Source organism: Limulus polyphemus, unplaced genomic scaffold, assembly GCF_000517525.1.
Source record: "Limulus polyphemus unplaced genomic scaffold, Limulus_polyphemus-2.1.2 Scaffold1985, whole genome shotgun sequence".
In the NCBI taxonomy this organism is placed as follows: Eukaryota; Metazoa; Arthropoda; class Merostomata; order Xiphosura; family Limulidae; genus Limulus; species Limulus polyphemus.
This window is the reverse complement of record NW_013667595.1, coordinates 63,932-79,803: the sequence shown is the minus strand read 5'-3', so window position 1 is coordinate 79,803 and position 15,872 is coordinate 63,932. Positions and strand designations below refer to the sequence as shown.

At 32.2% G+C, this 15,872-nt stretch overlaps 1 protein-coding gene across 3 annotated transcripts in view; it reads right to left on the bottom strand.

Moving 5' to 3' along the window:
* Positions 1-977: 977 nt before the first annotated feature.
* The window catches only part of LOC106465572 (protein bunched, class 1/class 3/D/E isoforms-like), a 40,843-nt gene continuing 25,948 nt past the window's right edge, over positions 978-15,872 (bottom strand). For 2 of the 3 annotated variants that reach the window (XR_002612016.1, XM_013925799.2), the window contains exons 2-3: positions 7,522-7,576; positions 978-6,288 (exon numbers count right to left, since the gene is read on the bottom strand). Coding sequence is in view for 1 of the 3 variants with exons in the window: in XM_013925799.2 (XP_013781253.1) it covers positions 6,019-6,288; positions 7,522-7,576 (325 nt within the window). In the remaining 2 variants the exon portion in view is untranslated. Of the gene's footprint in view, positions 6,289-7,521; positions 7,577-7,842; positions 8,424-15,872 lie in introns of those variants that run through there. The other variant, XR_002612017.1, reaches the window with a different exon arrangement.

The window sequence follows — 15,872 nt, the reverse complement described above, 5'->3', positions numbered from 1 at the left end:
TTAACCTAATAAAAAGCATGAATTCACTGGAGCTGTATCAGGAGACTTGAAATGTATGCGGTTGAATGGAACTATTGTGACTGGAGCCATCTTTCTTGGGAAAACAACTGTTTATCTTAGGTGTGGCTGGAATCTTGTAAACTTACCTCAACTTTAGATCTTTATTATCTTACTAACAGTTCCAAGAGAGATACCCAGATTATTTTCAATGGCATTTTGAAATGGAGGATTCTTTCTTATGACCATATCTTTTGCTTTGTGGAGGAAAGTTCTCTTCATGTTGGCTTAAAGCATGGTCTCAGAGACTTTTATTGTCCCAAATATCTGCTATGCAAGTTTTCCTACTTTCTTAAAGGTTCCCTTCTTTGATGTGTTTTTGTATACTTTAATTTCCACATCTTTAACAATCTTCCTATAGGCATATCCTTTGAAATTTAAAAAAAAGGCTGTCATCTTCCTTCAGCTACTACTACCCATTGTAGTATTGTACATCAAATGGTTGGGAATTCACCCAATTATAAAACAAAGCCTTGCACCTACAGCCACACCCCATGGCATTAGCATATGTAAATAACTATTACAAAGTGTGATTAGCCTTATGTCTTTGGATTACCTCATTTTAAGTCAAACATGTTCTGTTACAAAAAGTTACTAATCCTCAGGTTCATTTCAAAAGTTAATAATTAATTTGATAGTTTCAACAGGCAATGCCTGAAGATCTTTTATTAATGAGTTTCTGCAACAACAACAACAAAATGCATATTCAACTACATCATAGATAATCTGCTGACAAAGTGATTTTTTTTAATTTGTCTTAGACATCAAGTAAATCTCTGGGCAAAAAAAATGATATTTCAAACTTAATTCTATCATTGTAACATGTATGAAAATACATCACTCCCATTTTTCGGTTCTTTTTATATAAACAAAAACAACAACAAAAAGACATTTGTTAATATTTCATTACTTTTTTTTTGTTAGAATGTACGATATGCTTAGTGTTATAAATTTTTTTGCATTTGCAGCTTAGCATAGGAATTTAGGACTAATCTAAATCTCCTAAACTGGCCAAACCTCATGGAATATATTATTGGGTTTACAGCTAAAAATATTGCTAACAGCGAGGGTACCCAACTGATGAAACAATGCATTCTAACCTTTACAAGTAAGAAAAGTATATTTAATTAGCTATACTCACCTTCAGGTTGATTTTTAATTTTGTTTTTAATAGCTAGCATGCTGTGTTTGGAAGTTAATATTAAAAATTGAAACTGTTACTGGGTTATTTTGCTTTACAGTTTCCTCTGTCTGTCTGTCTGTCTGTCCTTACTATGAATCAATCAAGTTTTATGAAATGTCATTATTTGCTGGATTAGAATGTCTTCATTTACAAGATTAAGAAATACAACTTTTTGCTGCTTGTAAAATGAAATTTTTAGAGCTTATATTTCTAAACAAAAACTTTAAACCTATTACATGAATACAAATTATAAATTTATCTCACTTCCTCCCTTCACATACAAGTAAAAGGAACCAAACTTTAATTTTGATGAAACTTACAAGATTTTGAGGTAAAATGTTTTACTTATCCTCACTTATATATTCTTTGGAAAATCCTGAAAATATGCTTATTAAAAACATTGTCTGGTAGCATTTTTGTAATTCCACAAAGATGCAACTTTCAATAACCTGAGTATGTTTCAGTCCAAACTGAATGTGATATTGTAGTTTTGTTGCATATACAAATAGCATGATCCCAGACATTCTATAATTTGGTTCAATGCCACATATCAAGTATAATCATGAATATATCCTGTTAAATCACACAGATGTACTAGTATAATCCTAGAGATCCAGTTTGTTTTCAGTACCACAGATTCAATATTTCAGAAATCTTGATTTGTGCTGAATACCATAAATTAAACACAATCATACATATTATTTGTATTCAACGCCATGAACAAGTAAAATCCCAAATACTTTGGTTTGTGATCAAAATCCCAAATTCTTTCATACAAATCTTTAATGTTGTTCACTTCTAGGGATTATCATCTTCATCATCCTGGTTTGTATTTAATTTTATTTATTAAAGCATCACTATTGGTACAAAATCAATATTTAGTGAATTGTTCAGACTCCCTGTAAGAAGCAGCAATAATAGAAAAGAAATACAGCAAGCTTCAGAAATTTATTTATCATATATATAAGGCTATTTACAGTAAGTAATAGGTATTATGAAGCAGCAAATGTCTATCTACTAGGTTAAATGATGAAAGACAAAATTTCACATTTAACACCAGCAACCCTAGGTTTTAACAACCTTTACAATTTTTACTAGATGATTCCACACCACATTCTATATCACAAGCAAGCATTAACTTCCATTTCATGAGCATTTTAGGAGATAAAATGTTGAAGACAACAACTTACTACACATCATGCATGATAACAAAGTAAGGCAGATATTTAATCTATGATAAAAGCAATCATTATATGGAAATACAATCTTCCACCAATATTTTATATGTTTTTTCATATAAAGCATTATTACAATTTAAACCTCAGTTTTAAAACCTATTACTGATTTTAAATGTTAATAATTTATGCCCTAGTTATGTAACAACTAGTATATTTGTCTAAATGTATACATAGAGCTATGTTATACAGGAAAGATGTCCATTGCCTGATACAGAACTACAAGAGTATCAATCCACAAGAACTTTAGATTTCTGAGAATTAATCCTTGTCAACAACACTTAACAGATCAATTCACATTTCTGTATATTTCAGCTTGATGTAGCCCACACACACGACCAAAATATGCTAACCTTTATATGTTAACAATATGTACCAAGTTTTTATGATTCAAAATTAATTTAAACAAGGAGAAAATTGCAAACTATACTTTTCGGATTCAAACCAAGTTGCACTGTTTATAGTCCAACGATTCAGTTAAAACCCGATTTCAAAAATGAGTAAATTAATTGACAATGAACTATTTACCATCCTCAGCATTCCAATTTTACTAACAGGAATTTAATTTTACAAATTATCATTACATTTCCTTGAACAAAAATGTTATGAATCTCATTATCATAAAATTTGCCTTGAATAACACCCACTAAAAGTTTATAATTATAGGTTATAAAATGCCGGTGTTACAAAATAATGTTTGTTTTTAAACTACAATGTTGATCACAATTAAAAAAAAGTTAGATTAATTTATTCTTTTTATCTGAATTTAAAAGTAAGCTTTGCAAAACTGTTTGTAACACAACAAGTATATTATTCACATTCTTCCAGAAATAATGACATTTGCAGTTTTACCATATGTATTCTGCAAGTTTGAACCTAACAATACTTGTGAATAAAATACATCCGAAATTACAACATTCTTTCACTGATCACATGTTCTAAAGTAACTGGTTTATGCAGCTTGACGAAAAATACTACTAGTAATGAAAGAACTGGAAAATAAAGAATGAATCTTGACAAACTGGGAGGATGGATAAAAGTAATAATTACTAATAATTTTACTTCTTTTAAGGCCAATTATTCAAAATATTTTTACAAAAATCAAGGACTAAATGCCCTGTATGTCACTTTTCATTTGAAAGATGAAATGCATACATTCTTTATTTGTTCCATGTACTAAAGAAGTTCTACATAAAAAAAAAGCATTTTTCTGTGTTTTCTAATAGGGAAGACTTTTAGGTTCATGAGTAACCTAGCCTCAAACATCAACTTTTGTAAACAAGTGTCATATGAGAATAGATCAACTAAGCACAATTTATTTTGTTTTTATAAAATGTAATCTCATCTGACATTAAAGAACCTAACTTTTTCTCATTAATTTTATAGAACTGTATACATAGTAAAATAGTTTTGAAACTTTTCTTCAATCTTTCAGGTTCTAGAATTTTAACAATTTCACTGATAATAGATAACAGTTCACACCAACACTGATATTCTAATATTTTAATCAGGCTAGTGCTTTCTTGAGAGAGTTATAATTTCCAAAAGACATTTCATGTTAACATCATTAGAACCCTGAAACTAATATTTATATACAGTTAATAGAAGATGCTAAGTAACACCCAATGTTAAATACTAGCTTTCTTGACAAATTCACAACTGGGATTAGCTGCTGTCAGGTGACAGCTTATGCTAAAAACTAATTTTCTTGCCAGATTTTAAACCGAAATTAGCTGTGGCCAGAAAACACCGATATTCTAGATAATTTTAAAAATTAGCTGCTGATAGATGACTGTTCATGCCAGTATTCTTTTTTTTTTACATCTTTCAAAATAATTATAACTCATTCTAAAGAAATTATCTTTCATGCAGTAACAAATTACCATGTTAACAGTCATATCAAAAAATGAATACACCATACACATAAACACAGTGATTACTGCTGAAGATAAAACAGCATAGCTACCAACACTGTAGAACACTGGTTAAGCCAAACATTCTACAAAATACTATGTTTACTTTTACATTCATCTGCACAGAGTATGTTATTGTGTGCATAATAACACTGCTTACAGGTTACTTGTTATGATATAGTATTTAGGTCATTTTGATTTAACTGACCACTATACAAACACTAAACTATTATTTCTATTCAAGGTGTTGATTATGTAAATGACACATACACAAAAAAACAGTGATAGATTTTTTTCTTTCCTATTTCATCTGGAAAGAGAAAAAGCAGTAAAGATTTATAAGGCAGATAAACATTGTAAGTTAAGCTGGACATCCAGGCAACATCTATTATCATTGAAAAGTTAAAAACCCGTCTAATTAAAAACAAAATGAAAGAAAAAAACAGCATAGTTGAACAATGGCATTCAGAAAATTGGTGTTTCACATGATTTGTGGCACTGAATAAGTTTATATACTGTGTTGAGAATTCACATTGACAGGCTGAATTTGAAAATGACCCAAAGTGTATCACACAGACAAACTACACAGTGAAATATTGGCATAATAATCTAGAGTAACTTAATTATTTCTAACTTGAAGATTCTTAAGATAACAGGTATTTTACACTGTTCCACTACAAAGAAGAGTCTGTTTACATATTCAAAAGCAGTGTAGAGATTTTGTTGAGAGAGAGCTTGGTTTCTGTGGCAATATGCAAAGGATCTGGTTTATCTAACTAAGGATTAAAGTTACAAAAAAATTAGAAAAGCAGGTTCAAAGTTAACTAAGTCATGAGGAGGTATATAACTTGAGAGAACCACATGTAGTTTGTAAACAAAACAAAAAAAAAAAATTTCATTTTCTGTAATTTCACTTCTGAAAGAACCTATGTGGTTTCTGGACAGCTTTGAGGCATAGTTCTGGTACTACGCAATCAATCTGCTTCTCAAAGAATTTGTGTGATCTAGGGAAAATCCCAATAACACAAAGTCAACTGTGATCTGATTTCTAACAAAACCTAAATGGTTCCTTGAGAGGATCTGGGCATTCTTCCAGTAACATACACTCAACTGTGATCTACTTCTGAACAAACTTGTGTGGTTTCTAACAGACCTAGAGCATATTCCCAATAACACATAGTCAGTTGTGATCTAATTCCAGACAGAAGCTATGTGGTTTCTGGACAGGTTTTGGGCACATTTCTAATATAAATCGACTGTGATCTAGTCCTGAAAGGATTTGTGTGTCTTCTGACAGACCTAAGGCATACTCCCAATATCACACAAGTGAATGTGATCTGACTTCTGAAATAACTCTGCAGTTTCTGGACAGGCTTGGGATGTACTTCTAACAACACTCAACTCTGATCTGACTTCTAAAAGAACAAATGTAGTTTTTGGGCTGGTTCACTACAGCATCTAGCTTTTCCTTTCAGGTTAAACTTTATTCTTCTGACTATACCTATCTCACACATACCATTTTATTTCACTACTACTTCCTCTTCAACCATACATCTTAATTAGTTTTACTGTACACATACATATTACTATTTACAATCAGGAACTTTCTCTGCCCATGCTTCAGCAAGGGTTACGTGGAAGAATTTTGGTGCTGAGGATGTCCTGGCAGTGAAGCCTGTTGGTGGGAAGGTGCCCCCATTGTAGATCCTGGTGGATGTTGAGAAGCCATTTGACAAGCAGGTTGGGAGATTTTGTTCAGTGTTTCTTGGGAAGCATTAGATCTCAATATTCCATTTTCGTACTCCAACTGTGATATCCTTTCCAGAAGTTCTCCAATCTTTTCCTTCAGCACATCTACTTCTTCTCTCACAGCAAACATCAGATGGCTTTTCACAAGGTCCTGCAATAAAAATTGTTGTTTTTTTTTATTTGACAGCTTTATCACAGTCAAACTTAGGAGCTACAATAATCTAAGCATCAGTAAAGTGACCCAGTAGTCTGAATGCTTTTAAAAAGTGAACATTCCTTTATCAGGGGTAAATAACAATCTACCCCTCATGAAATAAATTGTAAAGGAAAGGACACTCTTCTTTGGAATGTCATGAGTCAAAGTAATTTTGAGATCATATCACAAATTTAAATAAAATCAGAAGCAGAGTCAAAAACTTAACTTTGTTATTTAAACAGTGGTTTAGGTGTCAACACATTCATTTATCAGGGGTAAACAATCACTGATTTGATGTCACAATAATATTCTAGAATAAGTTCATTATGAAATTGTAACATACATTAATTTTAAAAAATGGCATATGCTTTAAGGTACCACAAGCAAAATGCACTTAATATTTAGAAATAAAAAATATTTTTATTTTCACTATAACAAGATCAAAATATAAAAACATTTAAATCCTGCACTGTCTATTGTTTAACACTTTATTTTAAAATGTTTTAAACTGAGAAATTTTATTTTCCTTTCAGTTTTTATTATATTGCATTATCTCCTTATATCTGTTTTATCTCTTTAGGTTCAATAAACAATTCAAATAAAGCTTAATACATACAAATACCAAGTCACTATTTTACCACACTATACTAAGGAGGAAAAGAACAGGCTTAGTTCAAACAAAGCTTAATACATCCAAATACCAAATCACTATTTTACCGTACTAAGGAGAAGAACAGACATATCTAAAATAAAGCTTAATACATCCAAATAACAGGTCACTATTTTACCACATTGTACTTGGAGGAGAAGAACAGAAATAGTTCAAATAAAGCTTTTACATTCAAACATAAGTCCCTATTTTATCACACTATAATACCCAGGAGAAAAACGAGTAATTTGATATCCTCTGAGTTTATACATCAGCAAGTTTCATAACCTTGTTTCGGTGAAATTTTAGACATAGTACATATGATAAGTTTAAGAACTTTAATGGACTGCAATTGCCTGTTGAATGAAATGAGGGCAACATTTCGGCCTTTTCACGTCGGTTTCATGGCGATCTTCATAACAAATGGGACTTTCTCTGTATTACACACAATAACGAGTTTCTGGGAAACCATACTACGGCACAGCTATTTCTGATATTGATATCTTAAGAATCACATACAATTAAAGAGATAAACTTACCATGGCTTGCTCTATCTTGTTGTCTATGGCTACAGTACTGGATCCAGCAGAAGCACTAAAATTGATAAATAAATTTCATTACTCTCTCTCTTAACACAACTTTTATACAAGTTCTGTCAACCGGCTACGTGAAATGTATTTTTGAAAATCTTAACTCATAAAAACATCATACTAATAATGTTTCCAGAATAAAACACACACACACATTCATACAAAACACAGTGTAAAAAAGTGTAAATACTATGAGATAATTACCAATACAAAAAATATATAGCAAAAGAAGAACAGAAAATCTCAAAAGAATTATTAAAGAAATGCTACCTCTTGGAACAAGAATGTTATGTAGATACAATAGAATAAGCTTAATAACTTCTATGTTTAAAGGCAGCTTTACTGCAAAAATCGGAACAGTAACCTTAGGTAACAACGTTAGTGAGGCATGACGTGTTGAGATATGTAACTAGAAGCTCCAGGAAAAACTGACCCAAACTGTGCAGTATGAACTTAGCCTACTGTTGGCACAGTGCCAAGAAAACCAGCTCAGAACGTCGTTTTCAAGGAGAGTCCATAAAAATCGATTTTTACAAATATTCTGTACCATGCTGTGGAATTGTTCAGAACATCTGCTGTGTGCTCAAACACTTTTGTTTTATTTACATGTCGAAAAACAAATATTTACTGTTCATCAACTCTGTATTGCAAATCGAAACCTGCCCGCAGAAAATCCTGGTCAATTTAAAACAGTGCATTAACCTTGAAACATTTTCACCATAAATATAAGACAGGACGTCAAAACCTACAAAAACAAACCTGTTCACACCATTTACTCTTAATATTTTATTGCAGTTTAATTAAAGTAACACGGAATAATTTCTTAGAGAGGCTGTTAAGCATAAATAGCGAGATTTAGAGCAATACGTAATACTAACTTATTTTCTACAAATATACTTTCATAACTTACTATATAGACTTCAAGAACACCATTACAAACTGAATATTTACAAAATCTTATAATTTAAATACCACACACACCTTTCTTCTTCAGGGGTGAACTGGAAACGAGAATGAAGTGTAAAGTAAGAAATAACAAAAGTGAATGGAAGCAAAAAATGTTAATGACGTACACAGAAACCTAAAATAAGATTTCCAAACACACGTATCCGCAACTTTCAGTTTAGTACGTGAAAAATCTATGATCAATAAGACGGAAAAGAAAAATCGACGATTTTAGTAAACATTTAAAAGATTCTATTTATTGGGAGGTTTCGATATACGCTTCAGTTCTGCCGCTCAGTAGCACGTGACTAACAGTAGAGTATGATGAAAACAGGAAACTTTAAATGTCAACGGAAGTACCATTAAGCTTGCCTGAAGCAGCGTATACATGCTACACCCACAGTGATAAAAAATGTTACTAAAATTAAGTATAACTTAAAAGCAATTCCAGTTTCACGCTGTACAAATTTCTTCATTCATCTATGTTTATTAGTTCCTACATCAAATTCTACACAAATAACGAACTATAAATAACTTTCCACTTTAAATATTATGTATAAATTCAGATAAAAGTACAATGAATAGAAATTTTAAAACCATCCCCATACATACAAAATCAAGTTTCTTTTCTGAAAGTAAAGACACGGTACAGAGAGAGTTCATTCACCCACAAATCAGGTAAACGTTCATACCTGTAATAAAATCCATGCGAGCAAGTGTTTTTTCAGAGAAAAGGCACGCCTTCTCGTAAAGTGGTCACCAATAACATTGTTTAAAAATAAACAATCGATCCTAGCTTTTATTTTCCTCTCTATTACCCCCCCCCCTTTTACATCTGGCAATGTTCCAAAGTGGAATTCTATTAAAGAACAGTATTTCTGGAAGAAGAAACTATTGGAAAACATCTCTAACCTTTACTCACGCCTAAAAATACAGATCCAAATGTTAAAAAATGCATGTTAAGGAAAGATAAAAATTCCTAGCACTCTTCACGTTCTACTTGTTTAAAATAAACCAGAGAATTCAGATGTTTAGAACTGTTCATGTGGAACTTTATGATCTACACTCTACAGTATCATAACTTCTGAATAATATAAAGGCTTAACACCTTTTATAAAACCGTTATGACTTAAGTGACTTCCATATATTTAGATATATATATACTCGGCGAATATTAGAAAATCAAATCAAAACAGGTGGCATTTGCAACACGTGAAATAAGGAAAAAATAAATTGCAGGCAAGTTTGCTCACAGTTTTAAGTTACAGAATGCTCTTATAAACTCAACGTCAGAAAGGAGGAAAACGAAAGATACAGGCTTAAAAATAGTATAGTGATATGTTATTGTTGACTTTTATTTTGTACATTGTATGCATAATGATTAATAACTTTTAGCTGATACTTTCTGATAGGAACAGGTTTCTACTCTTTACTACCCACGAATTATTAAAAATTATAACTACGAACTCAAATGAACACTTCGTTGGCTAGATTAACGCTGTTTTTCTCATGCTCCTATAAAAAAAATATTGTGGTTTAAATGCTGCGGCTCGCGCATACGTGTACTTATTCGCACTTCAAACGGTCCTAACCTTGAAAAACTAATTCCCCCTGTCGCTCAATGTCACCAATGTTTTTCTAACCTTCATGCCTGCCTCAAAAAGTAACTCGCGCACGCGTGGATGTGTCATCTTTCTAAATACGTATATACATTCCAAGGTTACTGCAGAAACCACTATATCAACCAGCAACGACCTGCTTTCAACTAAATCGTATGCTATCCACACGTGTGCCATGTTTATAATTCATATATATATATATATATTAATATTAACTACGAGTTTCTAGTATCGTAGTATCTAAAAGTATCACGATTCACTAAATGAATCATCTCTTTAATGACAAAGAATCGTGCATGTCAGTGTTTTCAAAAAATCACTATCTCCCTGGGATACTAGTGAAATATCACAATAATATAACTTTACAGGGAATGACAAAAAGTATTTGTGCAATTTCCTGCACAACGCTGGGTCTAAACACAAAACCACTAAATACAATGTCACCTTCAAGTATCAGCAATGGAAATTTACGGGGAAGAATTATCAGTCAACAGTTAGAGATTTGGTAAACTTCCATCCAACAGAAACTCGGTGAACACTGTTTCTTAGTGAAACACGTGCATTTGGGAGCTGAATAAAATGTACAAAATCACACACAAACACTATAACGTCTACACATACTACTTCTAAAAGCCCTACTATGGAAATAATAAGTGTTCAATGTGTTCACCAGTTTGCTCGCAAAACAGAAGAGCTGTATAAACAGCAAGTTTAATCCCGGAGCGGGTAGTACAAGCGGCTCAACAGAAGGCCATCAAAGTAATTAACATTAACTTATGTTCAAAGCAAAACAGCCTACACAGATATCATGTACTGGTTTATTCATAAAAGATGGCTGAATATGAGGAGAGGATTCCAGAAGTAAATTAAAACTTACTTTGATTATTACGCAAGATGAAGTGTAGATTAAGAAGATAGGGTGTTCAAGGCATATTCAAAGTGTAAAGATTATTACAGAGATAAATTAATGAGCTTAAGGAGAAATCCACAAAGATAAACTGAAGACCGTTGAATGAAAAACACAGAGATAACAAGAAAATTAGGTGAATTCAGAGATAAGACATTTAAATGGGGGGGGGGGGTATATCATAAAGAATCCAAGATAACCCAAGGGATGACAAATGGAAAATCATGGGGATGCCTAAAGAAGGTTGAAAGGGCTCACAAATATAACTCAAGAGCAGGATAATTAAAATGATTCATGATAACTGAGTTAAGCAACACGAAATTCAAAATTTGGAGTACATACTACATTCCAGTTTCACGCTCGATGCACAGTACATCAGAAAATCACTCATTCTTGACTTATGGATAAAAATTATTTGAAAACAGTATGATTTGAGCTTTAATAATAATAGAGAGATATACGTGTAAGTAAAATACATTGAAGCGTTCTAATCACCATGATCTACCCTTCACAACTTGTATTTGAAAAAATCATTTCTGGATAAACAATCAAGGTTTCCTCTTTAAACACAGCATAGCACAGCTTCAGAGCAGATAAAAGTATCACTGGAATCCGAATCGGGACATAGCAAGTAACTTTTGACACTATGTTGTTCGCTATAGCTAAAACAGAAAAATCATTCTTAAGTCCTGTCTAAATTCTAATGTGATCACTTCTTCAAATACTCAAAGTGTGTTAACTTGTAAAACGTACACAGAGATACTAAGTTCACTCTCTGAAGTATTTTACAAGCCTGCTTGTGGTTTACAGTTATTTATCTTGCAAGAAACTAACACGTCGAGCTGCAAAAGTCTGCAAGTGTCAGACTAAAGTAAATATATACTGTGTATGTGACTACTCTGATACAGGGTAGGAGTGGTAGAACTGTGGGGAATGATGGAGACATTAATTTGTAGAGAGTTTCAATTTGTCCTCTAAAGACCATTCCAAATCAAGGTTATGTGGTTTTCCTTATAGCCGCAGAGTTAAAAGCACAACTTTAAAGTACACTACAATAAATGAGGCGTGTACAACACGACTTGTCGCTGTTGTTTAAGAAGATGATGAAGATTTTTCTTTTATATAATTTTGAGATGTGTTGGACCTTTCTTGTTCTTGGTTCGTTAATTTCAAACATACCACTGTCATTACATTAATTTTCGTTTGAACATTTTAAGGTTAGGTTGTACAATCTCCCAGAACGACTGCTTGTCTGCTTTAGAGCAAAGCAATATTAGGATATCTGCTGTGTCCACCGAGTGGAATCGGACCCCGGAATTTAGCGTTGCAAGTCTGTATACTTAGCCATTATCCCACCGGGAGACTCCCAGAACAAATCAAATCATATAAAAAAAAATTATTAAATTATTCACGTTGTTAAACATTAATTAAGGCTCGTAACGTAAGTTGATAAACACTGATTTTATTTTTCATATTAAGACTAATGGGATAGCAAGAGTTAGTTCTTGTTACAAAATGCTTTAATTAAATTATTCATTTTGATATTTAACACAATAATTTCCTGGAAGCCGTCAACCTGTATGGAACATTAAAGAACGTGTAACTCAATGGTAGAAAAACAAGTACTAATCACTGTACTGTAACAACATATGACTGCTGATAAGCAATTAATGCAAAAGCGGGGTATACAACTTTCCTGACAATTATTTTTTGAGTGGAACAAATCTTTTATTTTACATTATTAGGCTATAGTACTTTTTTTTTTTCGAAATCAGCCTAATATTTTAGAGGAATTCTCTTTGTGAGATGTTATGAGGAATATGTTATATCTGAAAATATAATTCGAAAATTACTTTTCTTTAAAAAGTGTTATTTCGTTCATTTCTATATTTTAAATAATACATAAACTCTGGTCGTATAATAATTACTGAAATCGCGTTTCCTAACTGTTATTTACAGAAATATGGGGTTTTATAATGGTTTGCTGCTTGTGCTTAACAATACTGAATGCCATAGCAACAGCAGCTGCTTTTTCTCATCAGAAGCTGTTCCGCAAAGGCTCGTGACCTTTGATGCAAATCAGTCACAGCACGAAGATTGAACGTAGCACCACCTGAAGGTGACTGATGTAACTAAGCTAGCTGACAAACTCAAAACTTACATGTCTGTCTGTGTGTACAAAGTAATTGATAAAAACAAACTTTTCAAAGCCATTACGTCTTGTGGAATACCTTACAAGTTCTGAACTCAAGTTAACTAAGACTAACTTAATGACGAAAGCTTCTCCCGTTACAAAAGGCTGCGATTATTTCCTGTTGATTACTTTCAAAGGGGTATGTATTTGTTAGGGAATCTTAACTTGTTTCATAATTTGTCAAAAAGACAACACCTGGCTTCTGAGATGTGTAAATCAAGAACTCGCACTGCAAACACATTGTCAAAACAAAGGGTTACGAACCAACACACACGTACATACGTTTAGTAACTATGAACGGATATTCAGGTGAAATAGACCTATCGTCCGAAACAGACAAGTCACATCAGCGTATATCATTTCTGATCGTTATATGTAAAGAAGTTTGCTTATTGAACTCTTTCGTCAGTGACAATATACTTTAAAATACCAAACTCTCTTCACAATTGATAAGGTTTTTTTATTAATATAACATCAGCGGTCATACCTAACAAGCAGTAACATTTATTACACCACAAACTGTTATCCAAATTGTAAAATGTTATAATTTTGGGCAGAAGAAACTTGTCGTATGTTTATAAACACGAGTTCGCTTCGTACATTAGTTTTAGGAATAATTCGAAACTAACTTTATATTTCATTCTCTCAGTGCAAACTTGGGCTCTATTTTCTATATTATAAAGGGCGAAGGAGAGAATTTGAGAAGTATATAGAAAGTTATACTACAATTACCTATTTACAGATACACTACAATACATACAACCTTAATATATGATATGCAAATTAAACTGCATATTACACATGTACAATAACTTTAGAAAGTCATACGACATGGATGAATTTTTTCAAAGAAAAACGACAAAACAAGAATTAATCAACATTTTATAGAACTCTTTAAAAAATAACCTTTTAACCTGAGTCTCACTATTACAAAAATAAATACTAATAATAACAAACTGTCTTGCCTTTTTAGGTACTTTCATTAAAATAGATGTTTTCTGCGTGTGGAGAGAGAGAAACGTCAACTGGTGAGTCAATGATAAAGTCATGCAATAAGATAAGGAGTTACCTGATAAGCCAACTCTATAATTCATCAAAAACGGGTTAGCTTTCATGCCATATCAGTACAGCTGCGAGATAAGCACCTGAAGGCGAATCCACACCCAAACTACAGGTATCGTCGGGTTTCACAATTAAAACCCTCCAGGGCTACCGAGTTGGAATGTGGCTTTTCTTGATTGGCTTACAACAACTTATTGTTTTAACTTCTAGTTTTTTTACTAAAACTAACTCAAATTCTTAGCTTGATTCCAGCAAATGGCCCCACGGTTGTTCTTCCTATTAATACGTTTGAATCACGTAAATTTATGCCAAGAAGGGGATAACAAAATTAATTACGGAAGAGATAATTGTAGATTATATACAGAGAGAAACTGGGGCGAAAAGTTGAAGAACAGCCTACACTTGAAGTTTGACTAAAAAGTTAACAATTCTATGTTCCTAATAAACTATCAAGCCGAACTTCTTTCAATCTAAAGTTTATCTTGATTTTATAAAAGAACTTTTTGCGATAAGATATTATAATCTGAACAACCAAACGAAGTAGTTTTAACGTTGCAGAAAAACTGGGAATGTTAATCACAGAGAATTAATTGTTTAAAAACTTATGTAGCGGTCTTCCAAACACGCACACACCAAAAAAAAAATTGAATTTTGGCGTTCCCACGTATCTTTAAACTAGAATTATAGTAACACAATTAAAACAAGTTACGTATAATATAATAAATAACAGGTGCATAAAAGATTGTGTTAATGTTATATTCCTCACATTACTTTGTGATATCTGAGAACAATCAAACTATTTAACCATCCACAGAGTAAATCTTCATTAATTTAACCTCTATACAAACTGTCAAAAATAAAAGGCAAGGAACGTTGTAGTTTTACAAATAATTAAATGGTATTGTACATAAAAGTCTATGTATATTAGAATAACACAGACATACATGGACTTCCTTCGACGACAGAAGGCCAAAGTCCCGCTAGATGTGGCGCCGCAGAAAGACCGCATTGCCTAAGATCGATCGATTTAAAAGTTTTTAATCAGCACAGCTTTAGTATTATAATATGTAATTAACATATTATTAAACTGCTATTATTATTCTGGTAAATTCACTTACTTAGAAAATCTAAATGAAGTAATTTCTGTACAAAAATATTTAAACCTGAAAAATATACAGAGGGAAATCACGGTAAGCAATTTAAAAAATATCCAGTTTCCTGGAAAATTCCTAATGTACAATACTTACATAAAGTGTACATGAAGCCATTTTGTTTTTTATCAGGCAAAGGTAACACGTACGACTTTCATATTTATGAAATCAAGAAAAGATGCAGGCTAAAAATACTAGTACACTACATACCGATGACTATGATAAATAAAACTAGATTGAAAGCGTATATACAAAAGAATAAAGTTGGCCTAAAACCACAGAACTCGCTTAAAGTAAAATACTTATTAGATAACTAGCAGTCTTAATTACTGTTTGATGTTATTAATTTACTATTATTTACGTAAATACTTTCCTTTTAATCTAGTGGAACCACAGTGTAAACAGCAAACACGAAATGGTGT